General features: G+C 43.1%; 1 protein-coding gene across 19 annotated transcripts in view; it reads right to left on the reverse strand.

Moving 5' to 3' along the window:
• The window catches only part of LOC135100596 (uncharacterized), a 412,487-nt gene that overhangs the window by 25,680 nt on the left and 372,038 nt on the right, over positions 1-14,769 (reverse strand). For 14 of the 19 annotated variants that reach the window (XR_010268806.1, XM_064003656.1, XM_064003654.1 and 11 more), the window contains 6 exons: positions 8,122-8,209; positions 5,701-5,739; positions 4,260-4,286; positions 2,956-3,026; positions 2,152-2,263; positions 1,368-1,431 (listed from right to left, as the gene is read on the reverse strand). Coding sequence is in view for 18 of the 19 variants with exons in the window: in XM_064003656.1 (XP_063859726.1) it covers positions 1,368-1,431; positions 2,152-2,263; positions 2,956-3,026; positions 4,260-4,286; positions 5,701-5,739; positions 8,122-8,209 (401 nt within the window). In the remaining variant the exon portion in view is untranslated. The remainder of the gene's footprint in view (positions 1-1,367; positions 1,432-2,151; positions 2,264-2,955; positions 3,027-4,259; positions 4,287-5,700; positions 5,740-8,121; positions 8,210-14,769) is intronic. The other 5 variants (XM_064003644.1, XM_064003642.1, XM_064003645.1 and 2 more) reach the window with 3 other exon arrangements.

A 14,769-nucleotide genomic window follows, 5' to 3' on the forward strand; every position in this document is an offset into this window, starting at 1 on the left:
CGCGTGTGCAGTAGATGTACTGGGAAGGACTGAGTATGTTCAAGTTACATAAGACACATTTAAGGGACTGTCAAACTATTTAATTGGAATAATAGTAAATATAAGAGTGGTACTTCCAGAGAGAGAGAGAGAGAGAGAGAGAGAGAGAGAGAGAGAGAGAGATAATTTATGATAGATAGATCCTAAAGGACAGTCAGGCACGTATCTCATAACTGTTTTAAGAAGGATGCCGTATCAAACAACTATTAAATTTTATGACTGACTAACTGTGAATGTGGAGACTGTCATGTGCAGACGTCTATTAATTAGGGAGTTTTTGGTAGTGGTGGGGGGTGGTGGTGGTGGGTAAGGTGGTGACAGTGGTGGTGGTGATGGTGACTTGCTGCAGTGGTGGTGCTGGTGGAGGCAGTGGTATTGCAGTGAACATAAAAAGACCTGGCGAGCACAAAAGGCAGGCCATACAGCTTAAGTGAATAATAAATAACACAAAAAACGACATGCGAAATAGCGATGGCCAAAAAATACTTAGTGATGAGCTCGTGCCATTCAGTACTAAGTAAAACAGGCAAGATTCATTCAAGTGTGTGTATGTAAGTTAAAAAAACAAAGGCGTTGAGGTTGTGAGGTACCGAGGAGGGGCAGAAAGAGGTGCATCAGGACTCCCGCCACCAGACTCCACACGGGCCTCCCACAGGAAGTGACCCGGGAGGAACGAACACTTAGGGCAACAAAAAGGATAGAAAATCTTCCCAGCAACCATGGATGGGAAGAGTGAAGGGCAAGGAAGGCTTTTGGGGATGGTGGTGGTGGTGGTGGTAACACACGTGATGGTTTTGGTGGTGGTGGTGTCGGGTTGTTGGGGGTGATGGAGGCAGTGAGTGGAGGGTGGTGGCGGAAAACATATCAGTGTTTAAAATAAAAAAAGTTAGCATAAGAACACTTCATAACTCAGTTTATAATAAAATATATTAGTGAATTTAGTGAAAACAAACAAACGAAACTAAAATGTGAAAAACAGTGAATCAAACACTGCAATTAAACACAATGGAAACTTTCAAACAGACGTAGCACTTAATGAAACACAACAAAACAGGTAAGTAAAGGAAAAGAGAAGCTTGGTGCCCCTGCAATAAGAGGACACTCAAGGAGCATACAGGGGAAAGGGAGGAAGATGCAGATGGGGGTAAGGAGTAGGGAAGAGGAGCATTCCATGACAGGGAGAGGAATTGGACTTAAGTAAGGAGGAGAAGGAGGAGGAGGAGCAGGAGGAGGAGGAGGAGGAGGAGGAGGAGGAGGAGGAGGAGGAGGAGGAGGAGGAGGAGGAGGAGGAGGAGGAGAGAATGGTCAGGGAAGAGGAGGCACTTTACCTTTGGGCTTCGGAGGGTTGGGCTTCTGCAGGCCAGTGATGGGGATGTCGCCTCCTCGCTGGATCTGAAGCAAAGAGAGAGTCACTGAGTCTCTCTCTCTCTCTCTCTCTCTCTCTCTCTCTTGCACTCAAGTATGTAAAAAAACGACAGATTTTTTTTTTTCGAAGATTAATTTTGCAATGATACAATAAAAAATGTGTGCGCGCATACACACACACACACACACACACACACACACACACACACACACACACACACACACACTCTTCTATCTACATATTCACCTCTTTTTTAATGACAATCACAAAATAAGTAATTCATATTATACAACCTATCAGAAAGACAAATGGGAAGGCTACGTCAGGACTGCTAAGGAAATCATGACTAAACCACATGAAGCAAACCCACGAACACCACACGACCTTTACCAGTCCCGGGAATGGAGTGGATGCAACACCCTGTGCAATGTGTAAGCTCGTAATGTAAGCTGTTCAGCCCACTCTCCTCTCCTCAGCTGCCTCCCTGTCACGTCTCGAGTACAAAGGCATAACAAAGTAACAAAGTGAAGCAAGAAACCCAATGACTGTCTCAGACTCGTGTGTCCTTGAATCTTTAAATGGCAGCGGAGACAGAGGAGCAAAGGCGGCGAACTGAGTTTGGTGGTTGGTCAAAGTTGACTCTGCCTACACCTGCATCCCTTTATTGCGAGGCGTGGCATTATTGAAAGTGACAAAGTGTATCTGATTTGTTTACTGGTCGTGCCTTGCGAAGAGCAGAGTCTCACCTGGCGGTACACCTGGCTGGTCTTGCGAGGGTCGGGAGCGAGGCGACGGGCGTCCTCTCGCTTCTTGAACACTAGTGTGCTGTCGCTTTCGTATCCTGATTCTTTCAAGGCACTGAGGAGAACAGAGGGATAGTTAATCACTCGTGCTTTAAGGGGACTGAAAATTAGAGAGGAGGAGAATTAAGTTCTTTCATGAAGTTTTATTTATTTATTTTATTTTTTTTCTTGCAAGAGGGATTTTGGGTAAGGACAATAAAAAGACAGCAAGAAAAAGAGAGAGAAAAGGCCCACTGAAAATACCAGTCCCAGTTGTAGGGTAAGAAAACAATGGTGACGCCGTATTGCTCCTGTGGGAATTATGGTTTCGTGAGGAAAGACAGCATAATTGAAACATTAATTATAATACCTCTGTACAACAACTGTCTTTCATCAAATTGTAAGACTAAATAACAACAACAATAAGGGAATCCTAAACAGTTTTTCATAATTTCGTCATCATTGAATATAACACTTCCATTGCAAATATCAACTTGGAACGAGAAATACAAAACAAGAAATGGAAAATAAGCACAACTGATTATTTGACGTATTAGAAGATTATGTAATGAGATCAGGGCACGAGAGAGAGAGAGAGAGAGAGAGAGAGAGAGAGAGAGAGAGAGAGAGAGAGAGAGAGAGAGAGAGAGAGAGAGAGAGAGAGAGAGAGAGAGAGAGAGAATTCCCTAATAGTATGGATAAAAACTATACTTATGCATATTGTAAAAAAAAAAAAAAATCCAAAATAAAGGTCACTATTATACTCACTGGGTCATTGACATCATCTGCGACCCAAACCTATGATTGACGGACACCGGCGGCGGCTCCTGTGATTGTGACTGAAACGAGAAGGAACAAAGAGCGTGTTAGGAGGCACCAAGCGGATGCCGAACACTTCCCCGCACCGCCTAGCCAACGCCCGTCCGAGGCAGGGCGCTGCGGTGCGGGGCCTTACCTGTGGTAGAGACGCGGCGTGTTGGGACCCTCTGGGCTATCTAAGACTAGTACCTTCAATAATATGGTTTGATTCTTTTTGGTGTTGTTATTGTTTGTTGTTGTTATAACTGTTTATCGTTATTATTACTGTTTTTATTGGTGGTATTGCTACTGTTATATTACTATGGCTACTGTTACTCCTTTTACTACTACTAGTACTTCTGCTACTACTACTAGTACTACTAATACTAGTACTATCACTCATTCATTTAACAAGCTGGTTTAATATAACTTGCCTGAGGTGAGCGGAAACCAGCACACATGAATTAGCTCATTCTATGTAAGTTAAACCATTGATCAGTAAAATTCAATATTAGTAAAGAAAATACCTCATCTATCTAAAAATCAGTAAAACAAAATCAAAATTTAAAAATCAATGCATGGATGTTAGAATATACAAAAAGTTAAGAGTTTGATTAAACAAAAAAATAGATTAAACTTAAAACTTTGTAAAGAAAGGGAAATTAATTAAAGGGAAGAACACAATACCACACACCCAAAATGAGAGAAAAACAAGTAATGGAAAGCTTTTGTAAGCGAGACTCTTGGGGATTAGTTTGTGTGAAATGGAAACTGGAAGGGAATGAGTAATATTTTATAATGTCCAGAGAGAGAGAGAGAGAGAGAGAGAGAGAGAGAGAGAGAGAGAGAGAGAGAGAGAGAGAGAGAGAGAGAGAGTTACGCCCAAGAGAAGTCAAAGCAAGTCTACATAAACACACAAACAAGCCACAGAAGGCAGATAAAAGCGAGGATTTAGTAAAGTTAAGTCACAAGAAGGAAAGATTATTCAGAGAGACAAAAGTTGAAGAGAAAAGATGAGTACCAGAAGGAGGGAAGTTAGGAAGCGCCTGAAGGGAAAGAAGGAAGAAGAAAGTAAGGGAAAGAGGGAAGGGAGGAAGGAAGACACGAATGAATAAAATCAGTAAGCCAAGAGGAAAGGTGGGGATGGTAAGAAATTAGTTCAAGAAGTAAAGAAGGAATGAAAGCGAAGGAAGGATGAAGAGAAGGTTAAATGGAAGTGATAAAAAAAGGCGAGGAAATTCTGAAGGTAGAAGATGCACGGAAGAAAAACCAACCTCTAGTTTAACATCAGCGTCCGGGTTCTGGTGGCAACATGGAAGAGAAGAGAGCAGTGTGAATGAGGCGATGGGCATCAGTGTGCAAGGTGTTGTGTGTCTCCTCGCTCCACCTCATGACACACTCACTGCCTGCCTCACTACACATCCACACCTCCCAAGACATTCATTCTGCTTCACAATTCCCACAACACTCTCATCTTTCTAAACTAAACTTGCCTGAACACATATCCTGCCTTATAACAGACCTCATAGACACATTGCCTCAGTCTGCCTCATCGCACACTCATAGCCACACTCCTCTTCAACATAACATAACCCTCACTCTCCCTCACAACTCTCACAGTACACTCTTCCTAAACTTGCTCTAACAAACTTCATAGTTTACTTATTTTTTCTCATTATGCATCATCACTCTCTACTGCTTCGCTGCAAAACTCACAGAACATTCATTTTTCCTCATTCTGTCTCAGCACAAACCCACAGCTTCATATCAGACCTAACAATACACCAACTTCTATCTTGAATCCTCTTATCATGAATTTCTTTGTAAATCCTCTTGGTTTCCTTAGTTTTCTCCCTCTCTTCAACGTGTCTCACTCGCTTCTCAGCAAACCTGTACTAAATTCACATCTGCCTCGCCCACAGGAGCTCATTAAGGTTCTTCCTCTTTGTTTCAAGCATCCTCCTCTCCCCACTTCCTCAATCATCTCACACCACCAATGCCTTTCTTGATCCTCCTCCTTTTCCTCCTTCCCGCCTGATTGGTGTTTTCCTATCACTTGGGATTTTCACCCTTACCCTCTCTCATTATGCTCTCCATCATTACCATCACCTCTTCCTGCACCTCAACCTGTCTGTCACTCTTAACATCACTGCAGTTGTTATTCCTATTATAAACACATCAGTCATCCTAAACACACACACACACACACACACACACACACACACACACACACACACACACACACACACAGACACACACTAGACAAATTCCACAACACATAGCAGTATCAATACATAACAACAAGGACAGCAATTACTGATGCACGCATACAAAAAAAAAAAAGTCTGTGGGTGCTAAATAAATCTGAAGGGAAGACAAAAACTTAACTAGATCAAAATAATCATGACTAGAGAGAGACCATTCCCATGCAGCCAGGCGATGGAAACAGATCATGGAACGTAACGATACAATAAACAAGAATTGACTGTCAAGCCAGAGAGCAAAATTAAACTGAAAAAATAACCAAATTTAAAAAAAAACTTAACTCTCATACAAAGGATTAAAATGAATAACTCTGGAAAGACGAGTCAAGTCCTCTAGCATTGAACGTAAAGAAGTGTAATGAATAGTGACATGACATCAAAATGCATCATTCCTTGGGGTATATACGTGACATCAAGACGTGGCATGACAAGTGTAATGCTGGGGTAGTACCTTGTAGCTCCTCGTACTCACGTCCACCACAGCGGCGTCCTTGTTAAGAGAGGAAAATGGGAGATGCTCATACATTCACACAGGGACTAAAGGAATTCACTCAACTCACCATTAAACTAAGAACATGATTTTTTTTTCCTTTATTTCTCGCCCTTCATCCCTCCTGACGGTCTCTTCTATCACTATATTAAATCATTTCTTTTCCTAAGATGGGAGATGTTCGTACACTCACACAGGGACTAAAGAAATTCACTGGTCACCATTAAACTAAGACCATTTATCCTCTTCTTTATTTCTCTCTACTATACCAGACCACTTCCCCCCTGCCGACCTCTTTTATTGCTATATTAAATCATCTCGTTTCCTAAAATGGGAGTCTAAACAAATTCACCCAACTAACTAATAAACTAAGACCATTAATTCTCACCCTTTACAATATTAGATCACTTCTTCCCTGTTGGTATTTTCTATTACTACATAAAATCATCCTCTTTTTTTTTCCTATCCTTCCCTCCCACTCCAGCGCCATATGATCTCGTTTTTGTGGCACTAAAGTTTCAGTAACACTTTCTCCGCCTATATGATTAAATGCCCCTTGCCTTCCCTCAGTTCTTGTCCCCTTGGCCTTGAGCTTTTAAAAATGAAGGCATTATTTGGAGAGAAAAGGTAGTGGTTTAGTTTTAGTTATGTGAGAGTTTATGAGAGCGTAAGTATTTGACAGGTTACATTATTTTATCTATTTTATCCATTTCATGAATATTTTTTTTATGTTCATCTATTTGGCTTATTTTATGTTGGTTTAATAGAATCTATCTCTTATTTACATGCTTCTTATCTATCGTTCAATTTAATTTTACTTACATATATATATTTTATTAGATACTATTTCCTTAAGAATCCTAGGTACTTAATTTTACTTTCATGCGACTGATGAATCTTTCTACTTTATTATCAAGATCTTCAATGTCACAGAGCATCAAAAAGCAACGTTATAAATCTTTACTTCCTTCCTCTTTCCTCGGCCCTCCTAACCTCCTCAGTTGCTCCTCCTCCTCCTACTGCTCCTCCAACACCTCTTCTTTTTCCTCCTCCTGGTCCCTGATCGCCTCCAGCAAACACGCGGGAAGTCAAGCGTCCCACCAACTGCGCTTCACTTGTTCCTTCTCGTTCCATTTCTTTCCTTCGTGTTTCTCCTCCTCTCCTCTTTACCGTCCTTCACTTACTCTGTCTCTTCTGTTCTTCTTTACCTTCTCACTACAGCTTGTCTCTTGCTTCTTCTTCCCTTCTCCTTTTACACTTTCTTTCCTAATATATTCTTATTTTTTTAAATTTCCTTTCTGTTGCATAGTATTCTTCCTCTTTTTAACTTCTGATCCTCTTCATTTCATTATTGTTCTTTGCTTTCTCTCTCTCTCTCTCTCTCTCTCTCTCTCTCTCTCTCTCTCTCTCTCTCTCTCTCTCTCTCTCTCTCTCTCTCTCTCTCTCCAGCTATTTGCATCTGTTTCCTTCCCTTCATCTCTTTTTTTCTGCTTTCTTCCATTTACTAAGTGTCTTTGTCTTTCCTCTCTCCTTCTCCTCCTCCTCCTCATTCCCCTAATCTAGTTATACTGACTTCCAGCCTCTTCCTTTTTCACAATCGAGCTTTTCTTTTTTCCTCAGTTTACTTGTAACTAATTACTACTATTTTTCACCATCTTGTTCCTCCACACTTTTCCTTTCGTCGTAACTTTACTTTCCCTTCCTCTCTCATTCCCACTCGTGCTCACCACCACCACCACCACCACCACCACCTCCACCTCTATCATCATACTCATCTCCGGCTGACATTAACTGTTTCCTCACCACTCCTGCCTTGTAACACAAACTACATGCATCCTTCACACTTCCTAAACTTTCACTCACTCTCCCTCCCTCCTTCTCTCTCTCTCTCTCTCTCTCTCTCTCTCTCTCTCTCTCTCTCTCTCTCTCTCTCTCTCTCTCTCTCTCTCTCTCTCTTTCGTCTTGTTTCTCACTCTCCCTTTCTCTCTTTCTGTCTCTTTTTCACTTTATCTTTGTTATTTTCTCCTTTTCACTCTTATCTCTTTTCCCACCTGTCTCCCTTTCACTTATCTTCCTCGCTTTTTACCTTCTCTCACTCTCTTTCTCTTCTTATCTCCTCTTTGTTTCCTTCTCCCTCCCTCTTATCAACTTTTTTTCCCCATGCTCCTCCCATTCTAAACTCCTTGACTACTTAACCCTTTTTCTAGTTAGTTATCATTAGTTCCTCTCTCTATTTTCGTCTCACTTCCACTCATCCTCTTGAATTCTTCTAATTTTTCGGCAGTTATTCCGCCCTATTTTTACTTCTCTCTAAAATTCACTACCTTTCGCCTATTCGCTTTTAGAACTCCCTCTTCCTCTCCCACTCGCAAGCCCACTCACCCTCTTCAGCTCCTTCTCGGCGAGTGAGGAGTAGCCGGGCACGTAGTCCTCGATGCGGCCTGGCTGGTGCACGTAGCGGCTCGTGTTCCTGCGGGAGAGAAAGAAAACGGTGACCTTGAGTGCCTCGGGTCTCAGCGGTCGAAGTGGCGAGACGCGCGTGAAATGGGAGACTCGTGTATCCTTTCTGTGGTGGTAGGAATGGTGAGAAATTGAGGTTTGGCGATTTGTAGAGTTCTGTTACGTGTTGTTTCGTGCTGTGTTTGTGTGTGTGTGTGTGTGTCATGATTTTTATCTGACTGTCTTAGCTGGTTTATCTAGTTTTATTTCGTCTATTTTTTTCTTTCCTTCTTTATGTATCTATGTGTTTTAGTTGGTTATTGTATTCTTGTTTGGAGTATTTTGTGATTCTGTTACCGTGTATAGTGTGTATGTTTGTGGTCTGTGATCTACCTATCTATCTATCTGTCTGACTATTTACCTATCTATTTGTGTGACTGCACGTGGGTGGAAGCGTGAATGGTTAGTACTGTATTATGATAGATATTATCATAAACTAGACTTTCCTTGGATGTTACAATATACGTAGACTCTTAGAGGATGTCAATATTGAAGTCGGTACCAGATTTGCACCATTACCATAATCAGCATCAGCAGCAATGACCAATACCATCACTAACACCCCTACCACCACTACCAACACCACCAACAACAGCGGTAGCAGCTGTAGCAGTAAGAATGATGAGAGTACATTAAACAACAGCTTACACAACCATACTACTAACTAAAAACAAACCATACTTAAGGAAAAAATTCTAGTAGGGACCAATAAATCTGCTGCTGCTCCTTCCTCACCCTCTACGTTCTTCCCTCTGCCCTTCCAGAATGCTTATGTTTACCAATTCAACCCAAATCAACACGACGCCAACACGGAAGAAAACACTTCTAACTGTGCATAGAGTTCCCCTCCTCCTCTTCCTCCTCTTCCTCCTCCTCCTTCCCCACCTGCTCAACACCCTCCCACTATCATCCACTTCCCGTCCCTTCACCCACGCAGCCCATTCTGAAAGGGGAGAGACGGGAGGGACGCACCGAATGGGGTTGAAGGAATGTAAAGGAGGCGAGGTGGTAACAACACAAGAGGTGCTAAAGGTGATTATTCTTACCTTGCAATTAACCTGGCGGGAAGTGTCTTATCTGTCTCTCCTCTCTCTCTCTCTCTCTCTCTCTCTCTCTCTCTCTCTCTCTCTCTCTCTCTCTCTCTCTCTCCTCTCTCTCTCTCCTCTCTCTCTCTCTCTCTCTCTCTCTCTCTTGTGTGTGTGTGTGTGTGTGTGTGTGTGTGTGTAGTGTGTGTCCTTCTGGTGTCTTGTGTTTCTCTCGTTTAATTTCAAAACACACCCTTTCTTTTTTTTTCTTTCTTTTTGTCATTAATTATGTTAATTAGCGTTTCATTTCCTGAGTTACACATGATATATTCTCTCTCTCTCTCTCTCTCTCTCTCTCTCTCTCTCTATCCTCTCTCTCTCTCCTCTCTCTCTCTCTCTCTCCCTCTCTCTCTCTCTCTCTGCACAAATTGTTTTCGTCTAATCCATCTGTGGTTGGTATCTCTCCTGCCTTCCCTCTCTCGGCCACACACACGCACACAAACCTCTTATTCCCGGAGGTATAATTAACGAAGGGAGAGTAAGAGGGGGAGGTGGTGGCAGGCTGGCTCCTCTCATTCATTTTAATCTCTCTCTCTCTCTCTCTCTCTCTCTCTCTCCTCTCTCTCCTCTCTCTCTCTCTCTCTCTCTCTCTCTCTCTCTCTCTCTCTCTGACAAGCCCCCAGGACAGATGGTCACGCGCGAGCGATCAGCTAATCCTACACAAATCAGCTGCTTCGCCTGCTTTGGTGTGTGTGTGTGTGTGTGTGTGTGTTTGAGCAGCGGTATAGTCCAGCTGTGTGGCCCGCCGTGTGTGTGTGTGTGTGTGTGTGTGTGTGTGTGTGTGTGTGTGTGTGTGTGTGTGTGTGTGTGCATATCTTTGTGTTCTGGTTTTGATATTCTGTCTGGTTTTCTTTATTCATTTTCTTTCTAAGTTTCTTCTGTCTGGTCCTGTCCATTTGTCTGTCTGGTTGCCTCTCTGTGTGCCTGTCTGCTTCTTCATTTGTTTAGGTGCTTATTCTCTTCTTTTCATGTCAGTCTATCGGCCTGTTCCTGTGTGTCTGTCTCTGCTTGTCTGTTTGTCTGTCTGTGTCTGTCTGTCTAATCCGAGCACTTAACCAGCACGAAAATCGACTCGGCCCAGCAGCAACAAAACAATAACAGTAACCACCACCACCACCACCACCACCACCACCACCACCACCAGGACCACCACCACCAATACTGCCACTATCACCACCATTAGCACTAATAATTAGCCCCACCACCACCATCACCACTACCACCAATGGCAATAATAAAAACCATCAATACTACCATTACCACCACCTCCACCCCCTCCACCACCACCAGCACTAATAACAACGACAATAACATCGGTAACAACACGTCCTTCCATTAATACATAGGAAAACCAACACTAAAATAAAAATAATACCTTAAAAGAAAAAAAAAATATATATAATATATCTTAAGAACGCCAAAAAAAAAAAAAAAAAATCTAAATATTATCTCAAGAACTCCCCAAAACAAAATCAATATTTACTTAACCCCAATATCCTACGCGAGAAAAAACAAAAACACAAAAAACACACCAAAACACGAAGAAAACCCTACGGAACCCACACACCATCAAACAAAACCCCATAAAAAAATCACCACCAAAGATTATGGACCATTTAAAGATCCCTCTCACAAAGAACTACTAAATCAACGGCGATCAGAGCGGCAGGTAGGTACTTCCTTCATGGCCGGCCGCTCATTGCCAGCCAGTCAGCCAGCCAGCCAACAGGTGCGACGCCGGCGGCAGGTGCGGTGTTGAAGGAAAGCCGTGCCTGTTTACCTGAGCCCTCATGCGTAAAGGAAGAGAACCAAGGCGCGAGGAAGTGAGGAGGAGGAAAGTGGGGAGTGACGGAGGGAAACTGACGGACGGGAAGGAGGCGGGAGGAGCAGGGAGGGGAGAAAACTAGGGAGGTGGTGAAGGAGGAGAAGGAGAAGGAGGAGGAGGAAGAAGAGATAATAACTAGTGAGGTGGAGAAGGAGGAAGAGGTTTTGGAAGTGATGCAGTTAGGTGGAGGAAGAGCGGATGAAGAGGAAGATGAACTGACTGACTGATTGACTGACTGACAGACAGACTGACTTATTGATCGGAGAGAGAAACTGATAGGAGGAGTAAGAGGAGGAGAGGACTAGTGAGTTGGTGAATGAGGTGGTGGTGGTGGTGGTGGTGGTTGTCGAAATGATGCAGAGAAGGATGGGGAAGGACAAGCAGGAAAGGAAAACGAGATGAACTGATTGGTTGATTGATTGACTGATTGATATAAGAGTGTAGCAACAACAGTTTTATAGTGCCAATAGAGGAGTAGATGATTGATAAATTGAGAGGATGAAAGAAAAGGAGAAATGCTAGAGGAAAAAGAAAGAGGGAGAGGGAGACTGTGAAGTGATAAAGATGAGGAAGAGGTGGAAAGAATATGAGAAGAAAGGACTGTGACGCTACTGAATTAACTAAGAAGAAAGAGGAGAAAAATAAGACGTTATCACAAAAATCAACGAGGAAATAAGAAAAAAATGATAATTAAAACACGTAATAAAAATGAAAAATGTAACGAAAAACGGGATAATGACAGGATCGAGTGAAGAAAAGAACATTAAACCCGTCTGAAGAAGTTGGGATTCTCTCTCTCTCTCTCTCTCTCCCTCTGGATCACTGAGGGAATTATCTTCGTTTATAGGCCACCAAGAAATGCTCCAACTTAACTCTGGCATTCGAGTCACAATATGTAAACCAACTTTCGTAACATATACAACACTATGGGGACTCAACAATAACAAGGGAGGAACTACTGACATTCCTCTTCCTTAACGGACAGCGAGGTCATATATCTTCGCCCCAGATTCACACGTATCCCAGATTCACACGTAGGTCAGCCAGGGAGACCCGTCTTAATCATTTCTATAGCTGGTCCGGGAACTCGAACGCTGGACTTCTCAGTTGACATTTAATCACTACCTACGTGTTCAGGTCACTATTGATGATGATGACGTGATAATAATAATGTGAAACCATGATTGTGTATGATATTGTTAGTCTTGACACCAGCTTGTTTTGTACCTTTGTGTATTTGAGTAATGATGGTGGGTAATAATAATAATAATAAAATAATAATAATAATAATGATAATAATAAGACACATGATTAAGTTCCTAAGTGTCTCCTTGTCCTCCGTGTGCGGCGAGTCGAAATTCACGCACACTATGATTACAATGAAGTAATTACAGCAAAGTAATACTAATAATTCCCCCCCTCTCTCTCTCTCTCTCTCTCTCTCTCTCTCTCTCTCTCTCTCTCTCTCTCTCTCTCTCTCTCTCTCTCTCTCTCTGCTAATAATGAAATAAAGGTTATACTGACTCGGTTTTTTTTTTACTATATTTTTTTTTTTATCACTCCTTTCAATTCCTATTCTATTATTATCATTCATTTTTAACTTGTAATTATCCTTCTTTGATTTGCTAAGTCATGACCTGTTGTTCCTCGCTCACCCTCACCTGCCCTGCACTGACTCCAGGGCTCTCTCAGGTGAGTGGCGCCCCTTCCTGCCCACCGCCCTTGGCCTCGTCCCACGCCCCTAACTGGTCTCCTTTCCTACTTTCAATAACACCCACCACCCACCCACCATCACACACACACACACACACACACACACACACACACACACACACGTACGCACCTTTCACCTTTTCAATCACTCGCTACAATGCTGCTTGAAAGGAACTAAAGAGAAAGGAACGAAGGACGCGGAACTGTTACTTTGCCGCACAATTTACCAAACGAATGATGTGAACTGGCACACCGCAAACTCCCGCCAAATAAGCCAAATGTAGGCAAACACGAGAAGCTCCGAAGAAGGGTCCGCTCGTGACCCTTTGGACCGTATTCTGAAACACTATAATGGCTCTAGTTGAAGTTACACAAAGTTCTAAGGATATTTTTACGGTTCTAGTGACAGATTAACTAAATGTCCACACTAAAGAACAAGAGAAACACTCTTGAGTACAAGGCAAATCTCTGTGGCCTTTGAAAATAGTCGTGCTGAGAGAGCTGAGCGTTTTTTAATACAGGCCTCTGACGCCTAATACCCGAGAGGAAGAGGAGCCTGTGATGATCGGCAGGTAGTGGATGGCAGGGGGGAAAGACAAGTTCCTGATGGGGAGGGAGTGGAGCAGTGGCGCGCCCTTTAATCATCCCTAACACAACCGTCATGCAAATATCGTCCTCCTGAAGGCGACGAGGGTGATGAGACGGCAAACAGAGATGAGACGTGATGCTGCAGGGAATGATGGGGAGGGAGTGATGGAGGAGCAAGACGAGGACGAAGACGAGAATTTGGTAGAGTAATCAAGAGATGGAAAGACAGAATGAAGAGAGAGAGAGGACACTGAAGATGGCAGAAAGGGCAAAGCTTGTTGGACAAGGAGGAAGAGGAGGAGGAGATCAGTAATGTGAGAGCTTGAAGAAGATGGAAGAAGGGAGAGAGGGAGGGACGGAAGGACGACCTAAAATGCAACTGAGGAGGATGAGGAGGAGGAGGAGGAGGAAGAAAAAGAGGAACAAACATAGGAAGTAACACAGGAAACGACCCTCAAAACGAAGAGTAATGCAACAAAAGCTCCCTGACCCCTTCTCTCTTCCCTTCACCTCCCTCCCCTCCCCTCCCCTCCCTTTCTCCACTCACTCCTTCTTTTCCCTCGTTCTTTGCTCTTATTCTTAACCTCTCTTCTTTCCCCTCACCAGCCTTTCTTCGCTTTCACTTTTTCCATTTCTTTTGATATTTCAAGCTATACATTTCACCTCTCTCTCTCTCTCTCTCTCTCTCTCTCTCTCTCTCTCTCTCTCTCTCTCTCTCTCTCTCTCTCTCTGCTAACGTCACCCTCACCAAGATCACCACCACCACCACCACCACCCTTCCTCCAACACCACATGATCCTCTGGGCCACACCTTCCTGACCCTTGCGGTGAGTGTGGTGGTGGTGATGGTGGTGGTGGTGGTGGTGGTGGAAATTAATTAATTATATTTTTTACCAGTTTCTGATAAGATGGTGAGGAAAATTACTTGCGTAACTTTAGCAGTAATAGTAGTAGTTGCTGTAATAGTAGTAGAGTAGTAGTAGTAGTAGTAGTAGCAGTAGTAGTGATAGTAGTAGTAGTAGTAGTAGTAGTAGTAGTAGTAATGGTAACAGTAACAGGAGCAGCGTCCTTTACCTTCATAACAACAACAACAACAACACACCACCACCACCACCACCACCATCACCACCATCATCACCACCACCCACCACCACCACCAACCCCACCCCCCACCACCACTAACAACAACAACGCAACACCACCACCATCACCACCGCCACCAACACCACCACCACCACCACCATCAACAACAACAGCAGCATCACTAAGCACAACCTCCAATCCTTCTTCCTCGCCTCATTAAACACTATTATAACTCAA

Source organism: Scylla paramamosain, chromosome 5 (assembly GCF_035594125.1).
Source record: "Scylla paramamosain isolate STU-SP2022 chromosome 5, ASM3559412v1, whole genome shotgun sequence".
NCBI classification, from domain to species: Eukaryota; Metazoa; Arthropoda; class Malacostraca; order Decapoda; family Portunidae; genus Scylla; species Scylla paramamosain.